We start from the raw sequence: 25,169 nt of genomic DNA on the forward strand, positions 1-25,169 counted from the left end.
AGTGTGTGCATGCATGTATGACCCGCAGCAGTTTTGCTGTTAGCATTTAACTACAAAAACAAAGCAGTAAAGGCAATAACTTGAAACAAACTTGTCATCATCGCTGTCAAGGCAATCCCTTGGTTATGAGGAAGATGGTCTCTTGGTCAATTCTCGGGCAGGATGGTGGACGCAGAGGATTGAATAGGATTAGTCTTGATGCGAACTGTTTCTGACAGACGTTGCACGTGGTTGCTGCAGGAACTTGAACAGATTACTATAGTATCAACTGTTGTGTACAAAAATATGTTAAAATATTGCATTACCAATCCAAATCCAGTTCCTTTTTCTTTTTACTGAACAACATCATGTACTTTCTCTCTGTGATTATTTTAAAACCACAAACATCATCCGGCACCACATTTTATGATGATCTGATCTGATAGCCAACCAGGAATTTGATTTGTAGGTTGACCGTCTTAGATTATTATGAGTCTAAATAGACATCAGAATTCGATGTGTTAGATAATGTTTCGTAAACACTGCTGCTACAGTTTGGAACTTAGTCATGATTGTTTACACAAAGTTACTCTTCTCTGCATATACATGTTAAATTTTCTCCAAACATACTTTGCTGTGACAGTACATAATGGCATGGAAGCGGTTTAACATTTCTCTTTATATGGCACCCCTTGGGCATATACTGCAACCTTATGGGATTACTTTTCTCTGCTATGCTGATGATACGCAGATGTACATGCCGATAATGGCTGGTAATCTCATACACATAAAGACTTTTGATTGCCTTACTTCAGTGAAAAAGCTGGATGCCTACCAATTCTTAATTTTAAATTCAGAGGAGACTGAAATGATGGTCCTTGGTCCAGCGAGACATCAACATCAGTTTGAACCAGCTGACGCTTGTGGACTTGTGTGTCATACATCACACTGAAAAAGCTTTCTTCCACCTTTGTAATATCGTGAAGTGTCGTCCAGCCTGTCTGTGGCTGATGCTGACACTCTGATCCATGCATTGATCTCTTCTAGACTGGACTACTACAACATCCTATTCTCTGGCTTGCCACAGTCCAGCAGTAGGGGTCTTCAACTGGGTTAAAATGCTGCTGCCAGAATTTTGACAAGAAGCACAAAGTTTGACCACATTATACTGATTTTGGCCTCCCTTCACTGGCTTCCTGTCTCTGTGAGATAAGGTTTTAAGGTTCTGTTGCTAACTGAAATTATGAAATTATTTATGGATTAGCATCTTCCAACTTAGCTAACCTAATTACTCCCTATGTACTGGCCCATGCTGTGCGGTCTCGGTGTGCAAGACTTTGTGTCCAAAGGTTAAAAAAAGTCGGCAGGCCACAGAGCCTTCTCTTATCATGCGCCTGCCTTGTGGAATGATCTTCCTGCAGAGATAAAACAGTCAAATTCCGTAGAAACATTTAGGTCCAGACTAAAGACACATCTATTCTCCCTTTCGTATGGTTAGCATACCAGTGTAGTATGGACTTTTAATTCATATTATTAGCAACTGTTAGCAAAGCACTTCGCTAGCTGCTGGCAACCACCTCAGTAATCTCTCTGATCTGCTCTTTTCTCTCTGTCCAAGGCACTGACAACACCCTCGATGGATGCTGGGCCCTGCACCCCAGGGTGCTGGACTGACCTCAGGATGCCCTGGCTGTTGCACCAATAACTGGAAGTCTTCAGGCTTTTTTCTGTTTCTGTTTTTCCGTTTCTTCTGTTAAGAATTCTTGTAAATCTGTAAAAAACCCTTGTTAAACTGTTAGAATGGCCTAAGCAGTGGGTCACCACTCTGAGCCTGGTCTGCTTGAGATTTCTTCCTCTTTATCACCAGAGGGAGTTTTTCCCTTACCACCGTTGCCTGTGTGCTTACTCGGGGGGGTTGGTAAAGTTAGACCTTACTCGCGTGAAGCGCCTTGAGGCAGCATTGTTGTGATTTGGCAATCATTCACTCATAATTAACCACTTACTCTAGTTAAGGGTCATGGGGGGCAGGAGCCTATGCCAACAATCATAGGGCATGAGGCGGGGTACACCCTGGACATTTCCATTCCTTCTTATGAGCTAGATAATGTGTCTGTAAAATTCTGTTTATTTAGGAAATAACCCTGTTGTGTCTGATGATTTGCGGACGTTCATGCCAGTTATACGGTCGCAAATTGAGCTTTAAAAAGAAGATTTACTGACGATACGTTAGCAGAGCCAGTAAAACAGATATCTGTGACCATATTGCAGCATGAATGTCTGCAAATCATCAGACACAAGGGGGTTATTCCCATTCTAATCCAATTCCATCATTTGCACGGTTTACTTTTCTGTAAGTAATGTGGTCGGCGAGGCTTACCGTGAGGCAGCGTCACTCCAACAACGGTTAGGGCGCGGAGTAATCCATCAAATGTGAAAATCCATCAAATGTGAAACGGTAATTCTGTGTCAGAATCCACATCAGTACTTTTGTATGGTAGCTTAAATTCACCCATTTCGGCAGCAGCTGCGGTGTGCGACTTTCTCTCGTTCTCAGCTAACAACGCCATTATGACATCAGCACAGCAACACGCGCAGCCGGTGTTCTGTTGGATTGTGTGTCTCATCTCATAAAGCGACAGTTCCGCGTCCCGACAATATTGCACATGTGTGCGCTGGCCTGTCGACAGGAATGACATCTTGTCAGAACAGTGGTCAGGGTGTGGAACAATACATCCAAATATGAAACGGTCAAATATTTTGCCACCGTTACCCCAATATTATACGGTCTGAAATCTCACATGATTAACCAATCAGATTTGCGGAAAAATGTAATTGGATTAGAATATAGATCATTAGATGCACTGCACTGCGGCAATGAGACCACTGACACGCAGTGACACACAGTGTTTTCAAGTATGCCGCACAATGTTACTGCTAGTTCACAAAATGAATGCCTGCCATTGTGCCAGAAGTTTTGAACATTTCAAAATTTTCTTTGCACACTGGCACACAGCCGGGCATAGCTCACGCACAGTTTACAACAAGTTTACTCACTGGCACGCCAGATTGCGTGCCAGTGCGTGGATCAAATTTGTGCAGTGTCAAAGCACTTTAAGCTACAGCACAAAAAATATGTTCTCTGGAACATTTAGCTTAGTGCTACCCTCTTTCCAAACATCTTCCCTGTTGCTAGTTTACTTGTTTAATTTGAATTCACACAAAATACGAGTTGTTCGGCATCCATGTTTGCATGAAATTGTTAGCATTCAAACAGAAGAATGCAACTTTTACTGTGAATTGGCAATTCAAAAAACTATAACTGTTGCGTCTCGACAACATATTGACATGTAGCAAGCAGATGCCATCATGCTACTTTTCCATTGAAGTAAATACAATGTCTGGTTATTATTGAGTGTAAATGTATGTAAATGTAGCTGTAGTGTGATGGGCAGGTGATGGTCTAATGGTTAAGCGTTGGGCTTCAGACCACAAGACCTGACCGGAAAATCACTAAGGACCCTTGGGCAATGTTCTTAATCCCCGACTTGCTCCTGGTGTGTACTGAGTGCCTTGCATAGCAGCACCCTGACATTGGTGTGTCTGTGACATGGGTGAATGTGAGGCATAATTGTAAAGCGCTTTGATCTGGTGCAGATAGAAAAGCGCTATATAAATGCAGTCCATTTACCATTTAGTGTACACATAGTCTGTATGGCCACAGCATTCGTTCTTTTGCTGGAGATATTGGGCAGGTACATAAAAAAACACCTACTGTGCATGTTAGCTGGACTAGTGCTACATGTTAGCCAGGTAGCCAAATGCTAAGAGAAATGCCATGTGGCTAAAAGAATCTTGCTGTTTTTAGCCACGGTGGCATTTCTCTGCTAAGGTTAAGGTTTGGGTTAATGGTAAGCGAAATGCCATGTGGCTAAAAGAATTTGGCTGCTTTTAGCACAAATGACACAGTTTCATAAAGCAGTCTAATCTTGATTTGTCAAATAGTCAGCTAGTTGACTAATTTTTTGACGTTGGTCGCTGCACAAAGCACTTAGTCAACTAAAGTTTGCGTTACCCAAGTAAATTTTTTAGCCTGGTACAGAGGAGGCTAATCTTATTTTAGTCAACAAAACTTCAGTGTCTTACCTAAAAAAAATGGCGGCGGCTATCATGTACCAACACTTGATGGAACACTCAAGAGCAGCCTTATATCACTCATATTCCCTTCAAAGGGGAGCTTCCTTCACTTTTGGCCATGGTTGCAGCAGACGACTGCCATGATGTGTTTTCTGACAGTTCTCACATTAGCCACCAGGCCGTCGCTGTTACACTGTACAGTGTTGTGTGCACAAAAGGCTTGACGGAAGGGTTAAAGAAGAAACTGAATAGTGAAACTGCTATGCTAAGAGCTAAGCATGCTATTCTGCAGTTTGTATAAGTCCGTATATGTTCATAAAAGCAGTTAATGAAACAAAGGCTGGATAGTTCATGACAACAACTGACCCAGAAGTAAACAAAATTGTCGCACATTGGAGCCGTCTCTTGACAACGGCACGTGCGAGGCCGTTATGCCCATGAAAACCAGTGTACAACCGCCAATCTACAAGTGTAGCCATGGATGTGTAACGGTGATTAGACGGATAATGTTGGATGACTAACTGTAGTCAACTAAGTAAGTTTAGTAGACTGAAGGTTAGATTTGCTTTTTGAAACCGGGCCCAGGTGTATTTATTGGGATGACCACCTATAGATATCTTTGGTGAAACATTTCGTGTGTGAATTTGACTGCAGTGTTAAACCAAACACTCCATTTTAATACAATGATTAAGTTAATGTAACTAAAACTTTGAAAAATGTTATAGTCACTCATTTCCATGAATTAAACTAACTCAAAAATGAATTGTTGTCATAACAACTCAGTTCCTTTAAGTGCATTTAAAGTTTTGGGGCATTTAAGTGTTGGTGATGTATTTCCAGTGCATTCCATTCACTCATTTTAATTGAGTTTATGTAACGGAGGCCAGCAGGTGTTGCTGTGCATATATAGTTAGTAAACCTCCCAACAGCTCAAAAGAATTCTCTGGTCACAAGGCCAGAGCCCTGAGTTTTAGCCTTCTGGTTAGACAGTCGGACTTCCATGCCGAAGATCGTGAGTTCGTGTCCCGAGGGGAGCGAATGGGCGGAGTCATAACAACACAAAGCAGAGTCAACAAGTAAACCAAAGAATGCATCAAAAAATCTAATCCAAAATGTAATGCAAATTTTTTAGGCAGAAATTTGTCCCTTTTTTATTGAAAAACATAAACTAGATTTACATAAGTTTAATTAACTATAAATTGTTAAGTTACTAAAACTTTAACAATTACACACACACACACACACACACACACACACACACACACACACACACACACACACACACACACACACACACACACACACACACTCATCGTCAACCGCTTAGTCCAATTAAGGGTCACGGGGGGCTTGAGCCTATCCCAGCAGTCACAGGGTGCGAGGCAGGGTACACCTAGGACAGGACGCCAGTCTCTCGCACACTTTAACAATTAAATTTTGGAAAATTATTTTATTTAAGTTGGCAAACTCAAATGGTTTAAGGCAATCGGTTTCCTCAAATGGTTTGAGTTCAACTAACTCACTGACTTTTTACAGTGTGTTTGTATTATTTCTGGATACATTGTGTGGCTCAAGGAAACTAATTGTGGCTAAAGAGAAAATACATCATTTAGCTACAATATCTCCATGCCACAATATTTAGTGCAATGTATTAGTGCAATAACTGTCGAAAACAACAACTCAGCAACCGAAGCTTTGTGGTCTGTGGTGATATAAAAATTCAGCTCTCCTTCAATCTCATTTTGCCTTCTGAACTAGCATTTTTTTTTCATTCAGTCTGTTTGTGGATGATCAATTCAATCAATCAATCAATCAATTTTTTTTTTTATATAGCGCCAAATCACAACAAACAGTTGCCCCAAGGCGCCTTATATTGTAAGGCAAGGCCATACAATAATTATGTAAAACCCCAACGGTTAAAACGACCCCCTGTGAGCAAGCACTTGGCTACAGTGGGAAGGAAAAACTCCCTTTTAACAGGAAGAAACCTCCAGCAGAACCAGGCTCAGGGAGGGGCAGTCTTCTGCTGGGACTGGTTGGGGCTGAGGGAGAGGGATGATGTGCTTAACATGGCTATAGGACAACTTCGTGGCCTAAGGGGCACTAAAAAAAGCAAACACCACATGTGTGTGCAATGCTTAAATGAAAGAAGGGTGCTTGTAAAAAAGCAGACTGATCGATCCAATTTAGAGATGGACTCTCCTTCCAGCTGATAACAGCCTCCGCTGAATCCAGTTTCACTACACTTTTCTATATTGTTCTTCACTGAATTTCAATAAACATTATCTATGAAGTGTATCAAGGAAATTTGGGTTATTCTCCAATTGCTTTGCCTTGTCACATGATGTTTATTATATATATATATTTGTGTCAAACAACATGATTGTGCATGTGACGGACGTCTGCTGCAGTCAGTGGGGGCTTACTTTGACTCGTGGTCCGCTGCGTGGTCAGTTTGAGTAATAAGGGCTTAATTAGATGAAAGTACATATGGGGGAAGGGTCTGACTGGAATGGGATTTGGGGGTTGTGAAGCATCAGAGGCGGGGCTGGCTTATGGGAGTAGAGGGAAATCATCCTTGGGATCTCAAAGCTCTCCTGTTAGTGCTTTGACTCTACTCACAACAAAAACAAGACTTACACTTCCAAGGACACACACTCACACACAGACACACAAGCTCTAGCAAATTCTACTTATGCATTCAGTGTTATAGTTTATGTTTAGGTTCAGCTGGCCAACAGGCAGAGGAAATCTTGGACATTTATCGGAAGAGTCAGGCTGCTGGAATTCCAGGAATCTAACCTGAGATGTATTTACAAAGCACATATCCTTTCCTTATACGCTCTGCACTCACTGTCCACTTTCACACACAGGAAGGGATTGTTAGTTACTGTGCTGGTGAATCGCTCTCTCAGTCCTCTGCACATTAATGGGGGATTAGTTTTAGTTCATTCACGCCAGCAGTGACATCAATACAAAACATATCAGAAGAGCTTTAGCATAAGAATGTGAAAAATACACGTCGGCGTTCTTATGGCAGAAGTCTGGACGCCGCACACTGCAGTCAGTCGCTATGACAGTGTGTGAAACACCATCGTGCACGACCTTATGTGGTAAATGGGGGGTATGTGTAAGCAGTGACTTTCTAGAAAACCCTCCCTATTCCTTCTCCTACCATCTTTTCGAGGCCTGCACATTTCCCCCTAGGCCACATTGCAGTTGGCAAAAAGACTGTCCAATATCTGAGCCAAATTCTACATATCTCATCCAGCAAAATGTGTTTGACAGAAAATAGGCAAAATATCACTTTTACAGACAAAAAGATGCATCCCATCATATCTTTTTACCTTTTTTTATTATTGCCGGGGCTTGTCTTTTTCCTTCCTTTGCCCTAATTTTAGTTTTCCTCCATTTTTTTAATGCCTTTAATTCAGGGGTTTTTTTTTCTCTCTTTTCAACCTTTCTTCTTGCTTCTTTGCTGTAGCAAAGACAGGACTGTGTTCGAGCATGTGTGGTCACTCTTCCCTTCCCCCACTCTTATAGCTCTCACACATGGCGTCTAGTTGCTTATTGTGTCCACTCATATATCAGCCTGCAGCTGACCAGTCCCTCCTCTTGTCCTCTCCATCTGCCCTTCACCGAGCTCTCTCTCTCTCTCTCATTTTTACCACCATGTATTTCTACGGTGATAACCAATGTGGATGTGTGCTACAGTTTTCTTCACTGTTCAAGGATGCTATGAAGGGATTATTTCCATTATCAGTTAATATACAAATAATGAATGTTTATGATTTCAATGGTAGGAATATTCGTTCCATTGACAGAATGAAAAACACTCATTATTTGTTTTATATAACGGCTTGTCATTTGATATTTATTAATTTATACATAACAGAAAAGGAATGGGCAGCACGGTGGCACTGTTGTTAGCACTGTTGCCTCACAGCAAGAAGGTCAGGGGTTCGATTCCCACCTGTGGCCTTTCTGTGTGGAGTTTGCATGTTCTCCCTGTGTTTGTGTGGGTTCCATCCGGGTGCTCCGGCTTCCTCCCACATTCAAAAGACATGCAGGTTAGGTGGATTGGAAACTTTTAATTATCCGTAGGTGTGTGTGTGCAGATGTGAATGTGTTTGTTTGTCTATTTGTGGCCCTGCGACAGACTTGCGTCCTGTCCAGGGTGTACCCCGCCTTGCGCTCTATGACTGCTGGGATAGGCTCCAGCCCCCCGCAACCTTTAACTGGGACTAAGCGGTTGAAGATGAGTGTGTGTGAGAAAACAGACTTACATTTTGGTGTTTGTTAGGAATGGTCCGATATGAAATTTTCCTGCTGATACCGATATCCGATATTTGTATTGCTGTTGTGGCCGATATCCGATATTTGCCAATATGAAAATTAATAGAAAATTTCAGATTTTAATAGTCACAATAGTAAAAAAAATCATTTTTGTTTTTATTAAATGTGCACATTCACCTTTAAATTGTACAATAACATTGCAGTGCCCATTAAACATGTAGGCAAGGATGTAATATTAACATTTACAAAGCCTCTTTACCTATAATGATAAGCATTTGTCAAAGCTGGGCAAGCCCAGCTCTGTTTGGATGCCACGCAGTCATGATGTAGCAAGCTGCAAATGCTTGAAATGTCCCACTAATCGTCTTCCAATTGCTACACAGTCAGAGATGCTACACTGGTTAATAAGCCCATCATGTACTGCTAGCTGTATTTTGTGAGCCATGCAACCGAGGCTTTTAACGCCACATTCATCAAGTCCCTTCTGCATACTGGCAGCATTGTCACGAAGGACTACGTGCACTTTCTCCCTTGAAATGTTCCAATGAGTCAACATGTTATTAAACATGGCGGCAATGGCACTGCCTGTGTGTGAGCCTGTGAATTTGTGAGCATGCAACATGGCTCGCTGTCGCTTAAAGTCATCATCGATCCACTGAGCAGTGAGACTTAACATACTTATTTGGTTGACGGTGGAGCTCCAGATGTCCGTCGTAAAGCTAATATCAGTCGCATTTCCACCCAACAGCTCGTGAATGCGTGCAGCGACAACTTTGTACAGCTCCGGCAGTTCAGTGTCCGAAAAATAATGGTGATTTCGAATGCTGTAGCGGGGCTCAACCTGTTCCATAAGCCGACGAAATCCCATGTTCTCTGCTATAGAGAATGGTTGGTCATCCAGCGCAATCATTTCAGTTATCCTCCTTGTTATGGATATGGCTTTAGCTGAATCTTTGCTGAATTTTTTGTTTTCTCCAGTGTGTACGGAATGGTCCCCTGTTTAGCTGTAGCGGTGGGATTGCTACTATTAGCTTGTTGCTTGTATTCATTGTACACCATTGAATGATTGTTTTTCAAATGCGCCATCAAATTTGTGGTATTAAAAGACCTGGCACTTGCTCCACCTCGCAAGACTTCACATTTGCACGAATTGCATATTGCTTTGCGGTTGTCGTCTTCAGACACAGTAAAATAAGTCCAGATCACAGACATGTTGGCTCTACCATTGACCTGCCTGAGCGTTGACTGCGCATGTGCAAAAGGGGACGTCTCTTCAGTTGCATTCAAGGACTGTTTGGAATCACAGAATGTTGGAATCACGTGTTGCCACAAACAAGACAAAACATCGGTGGGCATTTTTACTCATCGGACCAATACATGACATATATTGGCCGGTAATATCGGTGGCACCGATATATCATCCATCCCTAGTGTTTGTCAGTGGTGCTTTGATGTCAACAGTCCAACACGAACTCTAAACAAGAGTCCAAAATTGCTCTCAGTCAACTTGGAAAAACAGTTGCATAGTTCAAAAATAATTGTGATGATGTAGTCTGTGATGCCATGCACTGACTTTGTGTACTTAAAAAAAAAAAAAAAAAAAAAAGACTTCATGCCAGCAAAAGAATTACATCAGAAATTTGACAAGCTTTTCATCCTAACTTCATCCTCTTCATCCTAACAGCTCTTCATGCCTCCAGATGACTTACGGCGTAGTGGATTTGTTTTGTTTTGTGTGTGTGTGTGTGTGTGTGCTAGAAGAATTAGCACCGTCATTTAGTTCCTTCAAATCGCTGTACGTCAGCAATACAAACGCCGCCATGTTTAGCTAAACGGTCGCAGCGTGCAATGGTGCAAATATGTATGGAACCAAATTTGCACGCTAAATGGAACCAAATTGCACGCTAAATGCAACGCAACACAAATGGGACGAATAATCCACGTCACGTGATATACAAAGCACCATGACAAGAATCCACTCAGCCGTTATATAATGTGGAAGAACCGGCCCAAGTGCACATTTGTTTTAGCACCCAGACCAAGTCAGCTGATCAATCTAAAGTAGTATGGCGTTACAGGCACAGCCTGTGCCTTTAAGAGGGGCGTGAAATTGTGTGCGTATGTGTGCATGTGAAGACGCACCTTCACGGAGACAGAGGAGGACAACCGGCACAAGAGACCAGTGTGTTATGCTGCTATGTGTGAGCTAAACATTAGCTAGCCAAAGTGTATTTAGGTAGCTCATGGTGACAGGTAGTCAATCAAAAGGAGACTGAACACTGTTTTGAGGCAACTGTTATAAATAAAGAGGCTGTCTGGAGAATTATATTCTGTTGCCGCTGTTGCTTTTGTCTGCTGAGGGCTTCGAACCCACATTAGCAATTAGCCCCGTGTGCTCCATGCCAGGTCCGCGCAGAGCCACAGCAGCTATGATACGTGATAATGCTAATGTGCTGACATATGGAAAGCCAGTGGGGGTAGTTGTCCGGTCAGACGATCTCCCACAGAGAGTACAAAAACCTTTCCAGAGTGTGGTGACTCAAGAGGAACCAAATATTAAAAATGAACTGGGATGGAATCATCTGTCACAACTGCTCAGGCACAGGACACTTGCAGAAAGACGTCCTTCACTGCACTGATCAAAGGAGCATTCCCTGAAAGTCAACCCAATCCCAGTACCAGATCCAGAGACAGTGATCACTTGCACCAAAAGTCTGGAATAAGACATGAAGAATAAAATCATCATACGTGGATAAGAAATGTGTGCCTTGCTTGACTCTGGTGCTTGGAGGAATGTGCTATCTCGCCACCATTTCAACACCATCCCCACTGAGTTCAGAACCTAAATACAGCCGTCCATTACACAGGTTTGTGGCACCAAGAGATAACCCTTTTTGGAGACAAAGATAACCCTTTATGAGCCCCTGCCATAAACCCACTGGTTATCTGCTTAAGGTGGCATGCACAACTGTGTTGGAGTCAGGCTGTGACTCTGCAGTACCTGGCACCGCCCGCTTATGCCATAATGCAGATGGTGAAATGATGCTGAGCTCAACCAAAGATTTTGTTGACAGCATCATGTCCCGGTGGCCCAAATCTTTGTGAAGGCACAGCCAAATATCAGCATCCCCATCATGGTGTTTAACCATGGCACGGCACCGGTCACTTCAAAGAGAGGGGCTGTGGCTGGAGGCACTTTGCCTCCATCAGCAGTATCGCAACTGACCCTCAGAAGGTGCAGAAGGTGGATGCTGTTACATTGTACAGTGTAACAGCATGTGAACAGTAACAATGTCTTTCAAAGGCACATGCTGGGCTGTCATGATAGGAAAGAACAATGCACAAAGACTAACATTTAGAATGTCCCTAAAGTACATTACCAGATTCTAAAGAATACATAGCGAATATTGAGATATATTGACTTTTACTATTGACATAATACGAGCAGAGTGACGCACAGCGGCACGAAGCTCGCTCATGGTACACTGTGTCCCAAACAGGAAATTTTGAGTCCACAGTGAAACAGGAAATGTCAAATGTTAAACACTTCCCGGCATCTGTGGAGCTAGAGGCAGGGATGAAGAATCTCTGCTTTTTGGTGGATTTCTGCTTTTTTGCCAGTTGCCTGGGTCATTTTTTGATATTAGTGTTGTTCAGTAGAAAGCGTTCAGTGCTGAATTTAGTGCTTTTACATCAGGTGTCTTGTTGGGCAACTGACCTGTTATGGTCTTCTGAAACATTTGATAGTTGTAGAGTACTTAAAAATAGGAGTGATGCTAACGTGTTAGCATGTCTATGGCATTTCAATTTTAAGCTAGCATTAAGCTATTTGCTAGTCAGAATTTTTTTTTTTTTTTTTTTACTTTTTACTGAACTTTAATTTTGTACTTCTGTTACTGTGCACATCCAGACTGCTCTGTCCGGGACATGCGAGGGGTTTTTAATGGAAATGCATTGTGGCTGGACAGGATGTTTTATCCGATGTGAGCGAAAATCTGTTATACAAAATCTGTTATATATGTTGTTTATTACACGGAAACCCATACAAAAACACTTGGAGTTTTGTCTTTGTCCAGTGACTGCAAATATCTGGTTGATACGATGAAGGTTTAGGCAAGTTTTACTGTACATGGACTCAACACTAAATTTACCTCGCAAAACTTTTACAGTGAAGTCACTTCCATCCCACATGGCTGACTTTGTTTTCCCAGATTTTTCTCCCTTTCGGATCTGAAGGGAATCTGTACATCTTCATCCCCTTGTTGTGTCTATTTGTGCATCTAAATGCACAACAGATGAATTTTATTTATTTGATTTATTATTTTCAGCAAATAAATAAATAAATAAGATGGATTTGCATGCAGACAGTTTAACAGCGAATGCTATTTTGGCCCGAAGATGACACCAGGAGTCATGTGACTGCTGTTTTTTTTTTCCCGGCTCCCTGTGCAACAACACAGGATCACCACTGTCATCACTGTGCTATGTATTAATTATTGTTAGGAAGGTGAAGCCAATCAGAGAGACATGATAACAACATGCACAGTGTTGGTATTGGCATGCAGAGATTGTCATAAAGGTTAGAGTAAGTCTCCAGGGAATCAGTGTAACTCAATGCAGTCTCATCCGAAGCAACAAAACAACTGTGTGTGTGTGTGTGTGTGTGTGTGTGTGTGTGTGTGTGTGTGTGTGTGTGTGTGTGTGTGTGTGTGTGTGTGTGTGTGTGTGTGTGTGTGTGTGTGTGTGTGTGTGTGTGTGAGAGACAGAGAGACCTGTTTACGTGTCCCTCCATACAGGACTAATGAGAAGCTGTTGACACCAGCATACTAACAGTCTGGCTGTCATTCACAGAATAATTTCACCTTGGTAACTGCCAGCTAAAGAGCTAAAACCGCTGTGAATTCCTTTCATGTCACACTATCATTGTAGGTCGAGCCCATAATGAGGTGCGAGTGCTTGTGTTCCTGTGTTTTTGTACTATATACTCTAATGAAAAGAAATGTGTCACTCAGATTTGACTGGAGACATTAATAAGTCCCTTCAGCTGCTCCCTTGTTTGCACTCGAGGTCGCCACGGCAAATCCGGAGTGGATCTGCATGTCAAGTTTTACACCGGATGCCCTTCCTGACGCAACTCCATATAACATGGAGAAATGTGTCAGGGGTGGGATTTGAGCCGGGATCCTTCTGCACTGAAACCAAGCACACTAACCACACGGCCACTTTCAGTTACTGTAAAAAAAACAAATGCTGGTATATGAGTGTGTACATGTACATAATGTGTTTGTGAGACAGAAATTGACATGATGTCGAGTCCTTTTCTGGAGTGGAATGTGACAACCAAGTCTTAGTAAAACATCCTTTAAAACAACAACAACAACAACAAAAACAAGTAGAAGTCCCTATTACATTATTCCAATCAGGTTAGTGCCGTAATCCTGTTAAAGCTTGGCCTAATCAATAGCTCAGCCAATCAATAGGAGCATATTCATCAGCCTGCATAGGAACCTCTCATGATTAGCACATATACAAGCAAGTGCTATTCCCTGAAATGTCAGCAAGATTTATGTGATTAATCAGCTTTTACAAACTGCTGTTGCCAACGTAAAAATTGTTAACTCTGATCTCAAAATCCAAAGATTTTCAGATTGCTAAATTGTAGGGAACAAATTCACATTATTACAACTTTAGACACATCAAAACACTATTGGTTTGACACTTAAACTCCATTTAAAAAAAATCCTGTTTTTTTTCTTAAATTGCTGAAAAGGAAATAAGTTTTGTCAACAGGGCACCAGCACCCGTGCCCTAAATTAACACAAAATCACATCTTCCTGAACCTTAACTGCATTGTGGAGTTATGAAAATGTTTGTTCATGTTATGATTACTTAAAACCCCTGCAGTGATAACGTAAGTATATTAGAAAGAAGGCTGTATTTTTTCAGGTGTTTTGTACGCTAATATGCAAAAGGTAGGTTTCTAATATTACAAGATCACAAAAAGACTGTCTTAGGGCCCCTTCAAACATAACACAACTGATGCCAAATGGCACACGAAGGTATATTCAAATGGCACTTGTTATTTCTACCCGGTTCTTTTATGTAAGATTCTGCCCCTTACCAAAAACCAAACCATTGTATTCCTCATTTTGAGTTTATTCAAGGTCATGTTAGAAACCAGGCCTGGGACCCTCACAGACAGTGTCCATCTTGTGAAAGGCCCCTAAAATGAGTCGTACAACACATTTTATACCTTGTGGGTGTTAACAATGGGTGTGGTTTAGTCTCACATTTCTAATGTTACTGGCTCTCACCAACAGTGGAAGCTTTCCCCTGGACACATGATAGAGTAAAACTTAACATATTTCTCCGAACTTCCAAACAAATAACACAAATACTTAATAGCTAACATAAAACAAAGAATTAGCACAGATATTATCTAACACACTCATGAAATTTTGGAGCCACCTCGAATGGCTCATACATCAGTTGCCCCAACCATTCGGCACTGCACATGCACTCTACATTCACGTGTCACTTGCACCAGAAACCCATTCGATCAGTGGTCAAGATGAGGTCGCACTGCCATCTGATCGTGCTCGCAACATTCGCATGGCATGCTGTACGCAGGTCGGACAAATTGTGCCACGGCCGAAGGGCTTTTCGAAATCACTGGCCACGTTGAACCCTGGCCGAATGGAGCGATCGAGGCGGCTTCACACCAGCGGAAGGATGACGGCAAATGGCCATTCGAACCACTCTCAGCCGGAGTCGGCTGGAGTCCAGGTGCCACCCACGAACATCCAGATAAGACCATTCATGCTGCCGGCACAAAAGTAGAGTGCAGGCAACCACTTTTGAGCTGGCTGTGCGAATGGTCCCACATTTTCTAAGCGCCCTGCAAGTGTGCCGTTACTGAGCAACACAACTGGCATGTGAGTGTGCCGTTTTCTCCCCCATCCGAGCAATACAAATGGTGTACGAGTCTGCCTTTCACCGCCCTCCCCCCAGCAACACAAATGGCATGCGAGTGTGCATGTGCCCCCAACACAAATGGCATGCGAGTGTGCATGTGCCCCCAACACAAATGGCATGCGAGTATGCATGTGCCCCCAACACAAATGGCATGCGAGTGTGCCGTTTCCTCCACCATCCAAGCAATACAAATGGCGTACGAGTCTGCCGTTCACCACCCTCCCCCCAGCAACACAAATGGCATGCGAGTGTGCATGTGCCCCCAACACAAATGGCATGCGAGTATGCAGCGTGCCCCCCAACACAAATCGTGTGTGAGTGTGCGGTGTGTGTCCCCAACAACATAGATGCCCCTTCCACACCACAAGCCTATAGTCGAGGTGCAGCTGAGGTTGCGAATGCTTGAACGGTGGCTGCAATGCAGTGTGATTGCTGTCAGCGCAGTGTGCACAGCTGGATGGCTGTCATGTCCATGATGGAACAGCTGACAGCTGTGGAGCACGATGGTATATCCAGCATGTCCCACTGGAGGTGGATTCACTGGCCAGCAGCAATCCCACACCACCACAACACTGATAAAAATACAAACCCACCCTGGCTGCATGTCACAATGCCAGCGAACCATCCAACCAGACAGGCATGTCATGTGACACACGATCGCAACGTCCAAGCGGTCCTTCCGTCATGTGACAGCCTCACAGAAAGATCGGTGTGGACACCTCAATTGCCCCACAGCCTGGAGCCGTGAGCCCATTTATGTGAGCGCGTTGCTGCACCGGACCGGTGGGCGTGTCGCTTGTCGATGATGTGATGTCCGTATTGACATGATCACACGCACACACACCCACTACAGTTATGCGTTTGTCAGGGAACCGTAGTTGACATGTAATTGTGGGTTGGATATCATTTGAAATCAGGAAAGGAGGGAGCTGATCATGGCCCATGGCCAGTGAATGCGTTCCTCAGCTGTTCAAACCGTTCCACCTGACTGCTGCGTCAGCGCAACAGACAGCTAATGAACACATATCATGCCATGCAGACCATCACCTTGCAACACGCCACTGCGATACTCATGTATTGGTGGGCTCTCCTCACGTGGTAATAAATAAAAAGACATATCACCTTTGCAACGCGGTCACCAGCACCTCAGTGTGCACTGGACACCATCAGTCAGGCTGCCCCATATGAAAATATACGTCTGATCATGTGAACGGCCGGTGAGCCAAGTGTCACATCCACCATGTGAGTGCTCGTCCACTTGATGCGGTGTCCTTCGGCGCGCAGCGCGCTGGACACGTGGAGCCGGCTGATGTGTTCTTGATATGAGCGCATGGCTTCAAAAGAAGACCAATTATATATATATATATATATATATATATATATATATATATATATACATATATATATATATATATATATATACATACATATACATATATATACATACATATACATATATATACATACATATACATATATATACATATACATACATATACATATATATACATACATATACATACATATACATATATATACATACATATACATACATATATATACATACATATACATATATATATACATACATATACATATACATATATATATATATATATATACGAGGGCTGTCAATAAAGTTACGGTCCTTTTTATTTTTTTCAAAAACTATATGGATTTCATTCATATGTTTTTACGTCAGACATGCTTGAACCCTCGTGCGCATGCGTGAGTTTTTCCACGCCTGTCGGTGACGTCATTCGCCTGTGAGCACTCCTTGTGGGAGGAGTCGTCCAGCCCCTCGTCGGAATTCCTTTGTCTGAGAAGTTGCTGAGAGACTGGCGCGTTGTTTGATCAGAATTTTTTCTAAACCTGTGAGACACATCGAAGTGGACACGGTTCGAAAAATTAAGCTGGTTTTCAGTGAAAATTTTAACAGCTGATGAGAGATTTTGAGGTGATTCTGTCGCTTTAAGGACTTTTCACGGTGTGAGACGTCGCGCAGCGCTCTCAGGCGGCGTCATCAGCCTGTTCAAGCTGAAAACCTCCACATTTCAGGCTCTATTGATCCAGGACGTCGTGAGAGAACAGAGAAGTTTCAGAAGAAGTCGGTTTCAGCATTTTATCCGGATATTCCACTGTTAAAGGAGATTTTTTTAATGAAAGACGTGCGGACGGGTCCGCGCGTCGGGACGCAGCCGACGCGGTGCGGCGGCACAGGAAAAACACCTCCGTGTTGATAACCATTTGTAAAATCCAGGCGGCTTTTGATGGCTTTCAGTGGAGTGAGTATATGAGAAATTGTTTAACAGGCAAGACATGTTCCAACTTGTCCTTAAGGCTTTCAACAGAGGTGTTTTTCCTGTGGCGGAGCGTCGCGGCGGCTGCGTCCCGACGCGCTGACCCGTCCGCACGTCTTTCATTAAAAAAATCTCCTTTAACAGTGGAATATCCGGATAAAATGCTGAAACCGACTTCTTCTGAAACTTCTCTGTTCTCTCACGACGTCCTGGATCAATAGAGCCTGAAATGTGGAGGTTTTCAGCTTGAACAGGCTGACGACGCCGCCTGAGAGCGCAGCGCGACGTCTCGCACCGTGAAAAGTCCTTAAAGCGACAGAATCACCTCAAAATCTCTCATCAGCCGTTAAAATTTTCACTGAAAACCAGCTTAATTTTTCGAACCGTGTCCACTTCGATGTGTCTCACAGGTTTAGAAAAAATTTTGATCAAACAACGCGCCAGTCTCTCAGCAACTTCTCAGACAAAGGAATTCCGACGAGGGGCTAGACGACTCCTCCCACAAGGAGTGCTCACAGGCGAATGACGTCACCGACAGGCGTGGAAAAACTCACGCATGCGCACGAGGGTTCAAGCATGTCTGACGTAAAAACATATGAATGAAATCCATATAGTTTTTGAAAAAAATAAAAAGGACCGTAACTTTATTGACAGCCCTCGTATATCTATATATATATACATATATATATACGAGGTCTGTTAGAAAAGTATCCGACCTTATTATTTTTTTTAAAAACCATATGGATTCGAATCACATGTCATTGCATCAGACAAGCTTGAACCTTCGTGCGCATGCATGAGTTTTTTCATGCCTGTCGGTTGCGTCATTCGCCTGTGAGCAGGCTTTGAGTGAGGTGTGGTCCACCCCTCTCATCTATTTTTTATTGCAAATAAATGTCTGAACGATTTGGAGCTTTGCTGCATCAATTTTTTTCTAGAAACTGTGAGAGACCTCCAGGTGGACACCGTTCGGAAAATTAATATGGCTTTCAGGGACGATTTTATGGGGATTAAACAGATTACAGGGTGTTACTGCCGCTTTAAGGACAGCCCACAACTGCTGAGAGCACGGCACGCTCCCAGCGCCCATCGACAGGCTGACACCCCGCTGGAACAACCAGATCATTTCCAACGTGAAAGCTTTGTTGATCTGGGACCTCGTCTGACTTTCACTAAAAGGCAGAAGATGTGGACATCAGCACTTTTTCCGGCACATTCCACCGTTACAGGAGTTTTTTCATGGAAAGAAAAGCGGAGGGACGCGCCACGGCTCCGTTCATTACGCGGGACAAAACCACCTCGGTGTTGGTCTCTCAGGACAGCTTTCAGGTGGATTTCAGACGGATTCCGGTTGCTTTCCAGTCGTGTGAATATCCGATTGTGATTGTGCATGAGCTGGACATGCCAGAACATGTCCCGTGAGACTTCATCACGGCGTTGCTTTGCGCCGAGCGGCTGCACCGCGACGCGCGGTGGAGCAGCTTCTCTTTCCATGACAAAAACTCCTGTAACAGTGAAATGTGCCGTTCATTTTTAAACTGGACACTGTCTTGATCCGGTATGTCATCTGACTAGCACAGGAATTGTGAAAAGATGTGGACATCAGCACTTTTCCGGCACATTCCACCGTTACAGGAGTTTTTTTCATGGAAAGAAAAGCCGAGGGACGCGCCACAGAGCCGTTCATTACGCGGGACAAAACCACCACGGTGTTGGTCTCTCAGGACAGCTTTCAGGTGGATTTCAGACGGATTCCAGTTGCTTTCCAGTCGTGTGAATATCCGATTGTGATTGTGCATGAGCTGGACATGCCAGAACATGTCCCGTGAGACTTCATCACGGCGTTGCTTTGCACCGAGCAGCTGCACCGCGACGCGCGGAACTCCTCCGCACGTCTGTCTTAATGTGCCGGAAAAGTGCGGACATACTGGATCAAGACAGCGTCCAGTTTAAAAATGAATGGCACATTTCACTGTCAGCCTGTCGATGGGGGCTGGGAGTGCGCCGCGCTCTCAGCAGTTGTGGGTCGTCCTTAAAGCGGCAGTAACACCCCGTAATCTGTTTAATCCCCATAAAATCATCCCTGAAAGCCATATTAATTTTTCGAACGGTGTCCACCTGGAGGTCTCTCACAGTTTCTGGAAAAAAAAATTGATGCAGCAAAGCTCCAAATCGTTCAGACATTTATTCGCAATAAAAAATAGATGAGAGGGGTGGACCACACCTCACTCAAAGCCTGCTCACAGGCGAATGACGCAACCGACAGGCGTGACAAAACTCACGCATGCGCACGAGGGTTCAAGCTTGTCTGACGCAATCACACGTGATTCAAATCCATATGGTTTTTTTAAAAAAATAATAAGGTCGGAAAGTTTTCTAACAGACCTCGTATATATATATATATATATATATATATATATATATATATATATATATATATATATATATATATAAAATTGGTCTTCAAAAAGTCTTTCTCTAAAAATGTGTCTTTGAAAAAGGAGTCACTTTATAGGAGAATTTCCAGGGATATGTCCTGCTCTTAAAGTAGCCTGGCCATCAACACAGCCAGCTTGTGACCACCAAAATCAGTAGCACACATTTTAGCGATAAACATAAAAATGGGCAATAGGGAATGAGTGCATCGTTTACAGTCATACAAATAGGGACGCAAACAAACAAACAGGCCTGAAGTTTCGCAGAATTCCAAAGGATTTTGTGAAGCGAAAACGGTGCTTGAGAGCAGGAGGGACGCAAGTCATGGGAAAACACTGCAAACCAGCTGGTGATGGAGCGCATTTGTAGTGATGACACGAAGGGATGCTTTCTATCACAAATGTTGTCCTTTCTAATAATTAATTTCAACTGTAGTAGAATGATGCACACTGTTCGTTAACATGTCCACTTTCAGCATACAGATGTATCAAAATGCATGCTCCTCCAATAAATAAATAAAATAAAATAATAAATAAATACAAACCTGTAGGGCTCCAAGATTTTGTAATGTATCAATCATTGTTTGGCTAAATAAAGCTGGACTCCAGATCAAATGTGTAGATTTGTCTGAATTCCAAGTTTTGGCTCCATTTCTTCATTGGAATTTTGTATAGATTGGGAAGAGTTGGCAGCACAGTGCCTTAGTGGTTAGCACTGTTGCCTCACAGCAAGAAGGTCATGGTCATTGGGAGGAGTGGGATACAATTAGTTATACCTAACAGCTAACGTTAGCTTATCTAGCCGGACTTAGCAACGTTCATCATAGCTTACAAAATAGTTGGTTCCCATGGGAGTTCCCATGGGATAAAAAAAGCTTTTTAACCTACCATCCCTGGTTCTCAAGACCAGGCACCTAGTGGCTCTACTCTACTCTTTTCTACTCTCCTACTTTACTCTTCCTTTTTAGATATACCTTTGTATACTGGCTTAGTTCCACCTTAGAAATGGAATATAATATATAAGATATACCTTACTGAATTTTCATGGGATTACTTCCCATCTGGGGCCTTTCTGTGTGGAGTTTGCATGTTCTCCCCATATTTGCGTATGTTCTCTCCGGGTGCTCTGGCTTCCTCCCACATCCAAAGACATGCAGGCTAAATCAGTTGGAATCTTTAAATTGTCCGTAGGTGTGCGTGTGGGTCTAAATGTGTCTGTCTGTCTATATGTGGCCCTGTGATAAACTGGCATCCTGTCCAGGGTGTACCTTGCCTCACACCCTATGACTGCTGGGATCGGCTCCAGCACCCCTGTGACGTTTAATTGGCGTAAGCTGGTATAGAAAATGGATCAGGAAGAGTTCTCAGTCCATTACCACACTTCAGCTTGGTGAGGTATTTTTTCTGAGCTTCCGTGTCTAATGGCATCATGTACGTTGAAACATCGGACATAATTTTCTCCATTACAAGAACTGTTGAAGGTGTTAAGATTTAAATGCTAACAACAATGACATGCTCAGCCGTTCTGTTGATGGCCGGTGTCATGTGTGAAAATGATGTTACTTTTGGGATCACTGAATGTCCCAATGCTTGGAACAATATAGTACTCCAGACGTTTGCCGACACAAGAATATCTGCTGGTGCTGTTTGTGTAAATATGAATCTCCACACACACACACACACACATACACAAAAAACACTTTTCTGAACACTTTCTGTGAAATTCCTCGATGCAAAGCCTCATCTGTTAAAGCCATCAGCACATTTCCCTTTTTAACACGGCTTCGCAATCGCTTCTGAGCCGAAAGAGGCTGCACAAAAAAATCTCCAAACCAATCATAATGTGAATATACAATGTGTCAAACAGCCCCCACTCTAACTGTACAGGATTCCACACCCAGCAGTGCAGACTTACTGTAAGGAGTGACAGGACTGAGCATTCTGCAGCCCTGACCGTAGGTGAAGAGGAGAGCGTCCACTCAGCTAGTGAGGGCCCAGCTGCATGCTGCAGGACCCCACCAGGCTCCCCTGGCTGCTGGCTTGGCTAGTGACTGGCCTCCTGCATCCTTCCATGGCACATCTCACACTTCAGCACCTCTCCGGCAGGCTGCCACCTGAAGAACGCACAGGGATATGCACGTCTGATACACTGCCGACGGTTACTCAGTGCTAATTCAAAACACATTTTGAGATATTTGTGAGAACCACCAAATGTCACACAAAACAACTGTGACATTTGCCCTTTGTGGACTGTGAAGTGCAAGTGTGCCATCAGTATGAAGAAATACAAGGACAGTCTGATTTGTGTGTGCAATGCATAAGAGTTGCAAAAATGAGGATTAAAAACCCTTTTCATGCTAGATAGACTGACAGAGAAACCACCAGGGAAGTTGTTAATTCTTTGCAGCCTCCCACGCTTCCACACAAAACCCCACAAACCAGAATAGCAATGAGAACTTTGCACTCTGCAGGAGGAGGAAGCTATCCTGTTTAAAACGACCACAGACTTAAAAAACAAAAAAGAGGAGCTGGAAGGCCCCTTTAGTGTGTGAATGTGCATAAAATGATAATAATCAGAAATGTCAGAAAGAAGGTGTTTTTTGGAGTGAAAAGAAGGAGAAAAACATAGACAAGGGGAAATCATAGAGGACACCAGAAAGGACAAGAATGTGTGTGGAGAGAAAAGGAGGGAGAGAGCAGGTTAAGAGGTGCTGATTTAAAAAAAAACAAACAAACAAAAAAATCAAATGTTTTCATCTAGTGGGTTACTGACCTGATCATACCCGCCGTGTGTGCTGGAAGAGTCGTTCAACCTGAAAAGTAATCCACTGCCAGTGTGAGAGGGGAGCAGACGTGTGAATGTGTGACTGTGTGTGAGGTTTGTATTTTCCTCTTCTGGGACCTTCTCCTTCACTCCTTCACTCCCTTACTCCCTCACTCCCTCCCTCACTCCCCCTCCTGCTCCCTTCTCCCTCCCCCCTTCTGGCTTGCCTAGTGACAACAGAGCAGCAACTACATCCCCTCCCCCAACCGGCCACCCTCCCCCTATTTCTCCCTCTTTTGTTAAAACTATTTCAGCAGGCAGGCAGAGAGAGAGGGAAAAAAGTGACCAATCATGCAGCATGCAGTATCAGGGAAGAGTCCATAAGCGTGCACGTGTGTGGTTTGGTGTGCAATGATAGTCGATGCTCATTCTGATGCATGCACGAGTGTGAGACTCCAACAAAATAGTGAATTTTCTCCTTCGCTGCTCACATGAGAAGTTCAGTGTTTGTCAATGACTTTCTATTGATCGGTTGCATTGATCTTCGTATTGTAGCGAGGGTGGGGTTGAATCAACCATGTCAATATTACCTAATTCCTGAGCTACCCTACTACCCCCGCAGCACGCATGCTACACACGTACACAGCCGCAGCACGTGACCACCACGTTGGGCCTCAGTGCTTTGGGATTGAATTCATTTCTTCACCTGTAATCTATTAATGTGTAATACTCTGCTTTGATTTTCATTTATAGAGGCAGTTTGGTTCCTATTTATGTGTCTCACTGCAGTCTGTCACACGCTTACAAACCCAGCTGTAGTCCTGTGTTTAGAGTTATGGCGTAGGCGGGACGTGCTCCTCATGTTACTTTGCTTTCAGCTTGTCACGTTTGACATGTGTGAGCTGTGTCTCAGAACATTACACCGTAATCATACGATTACAATTTTAACATGAATAAAAATGGCCACAGTTGAAATGATTAGTTCGTTAACCTATACTGTTTTCATAACTGATTAATGGTTCAGTAAAGTGTCCAACTTCTGAAATATGAAAATGTAAACATGTGACACTCTCAGAAAGAGTGATGGGATTTTTTTTTTTTTTTGTACTTTCAGATCCATCCATTGAAGGACTAAATGATAAATCATTCAATTGTTAAAATAACCAGATTTCTCACATCTGCCAGTCTGGATCTTCCATGCCCTAATATTTATCTGTGGTGCAAATTTGGTGAGAATCTGTGAAGTAGTTTTGAAGTAATCCTTCAAAGTGTATATAAAGTGAAATCTTGATCCAGCATCTGGATCTGGATCCAGATCACCTCCAAAATGTAATGGGTTCTTCCACAGCCTAATATGTATCTGTGTTGAAAATCTTGTCAAAATCCATGCAATAATTTTGATGTAATCCTGCTAACAGACAGACAGACAGACAAATAAATGAAAGCAGATGATTTTATTTCATCCTTGGCGGACATAATAATAATTGATGGATTGTCAATTCATCACAGATAAATTAGTGGCAGCCACAGATTTAATCACACTGCACTCTGAAAATGAAATGTAATATTCACTTATTCTAGTTATGTCAACCGGTGCCTGAAAACTCGGTTGTTTAAATGGGAAACATAATGTGTATAGTTTGCTTTTCCCATGAAACACCCACGTTTTTTGGAACCAGTTGGTATAACTAAAGTAAATATATCAATGGACTGCATTTATATAGCGCTTTTCCATCTGCATCAAACGCTCAAAGCGCTTTACAATAATGCCTCACATTCACTCCAATGTCAGGGTGCTACCATACAAGGTACTCACTACATACTGGGAGCAACTAGGGGATTAAGTACCTTGCCCAACAGCCCTTAGTGATTTTCTGATCAGACTGGGATTTGAACCAAGGGTTCTCTGGTCTCAAGCCCAATGCTTTAACCACTATACCATCACCTCCCCTAAATATATCTTTTTTCAGGCTAAAAATAATGGGATATACTGCATTTGTTGCAAATATTATTTATTATTATTAAACAATGTTTTTTGTTTTTCAGTTTCATACAATGCACGTCATACATACAGTTGTTTAATTATAAAGCTATAGTCAGATACATAAGTAGTCAGACAGTGACAGTTTTGTTCATTTTGCCTCTGTACACCACCACAATGGATGTGAAAAACAAGAGCAATGTGCTTGTAGTATAGATGTTTAGCTTTAATTTATGAGTATAACAAAAATATCACAATCATTGAGAAATCAGAGCCATTTGAATGCACAGTCAACATTTTTAGAA

At 42.9% G+C, this 25,169-nt stretch overlaps 1 protein-coding gene across 2 annotated transcripts in view; it reads right to left on the minus strand.

Annotated features, from left to right (window-relative positions):
* LOC117507029 (fidgetin-like) overlaps window positions 1–23,030 on the minus strand; it is a 44,953-nt gene extending 21,923 nt beyond the window's left edge. Inside the window, exons 1-2 of one of the 2 annotated variants that reach the window (XM_034166714.1) lie at window positions 22,903–23,030; window positions 22,035–22,233 (exon numbers count right to left, since the gene is read on the minus strand). In XM_034166714.1, the coding sequence (XP_034022605.1) occupies window positions 22,035–22,059 (25 nt within the window). In that variant the 5' untranslated portion in view covers window positions 22,060–22,233; window positions 22,903–23,030. Of the gene's footprint in view, window positions 1–22,034; window positions 22,234–22,892 lie in introns of both variants that reach the window. The other variant, XM_034166713.1, reaches the window with a different exon arrangement.
* Window positions 23,031–25,169: the final 2,139 nt, after the last annotated feature.

The sequence above is a fragment of the Thalassophryne amazonica genome, chromosome 3, assembly GCF_902500255.1.
Source record: "Thalassophryne amazonica chromosome 3, fThaAma1.1, whole genome shotgun sequence".
Taxonomy (NCBI): Eukaryota; Metazoa; Chordata; class Actinopteri; order Batrachoidiformes; family Batrachoididae; genus Thalassophryne; species Thalassophryne amazonica.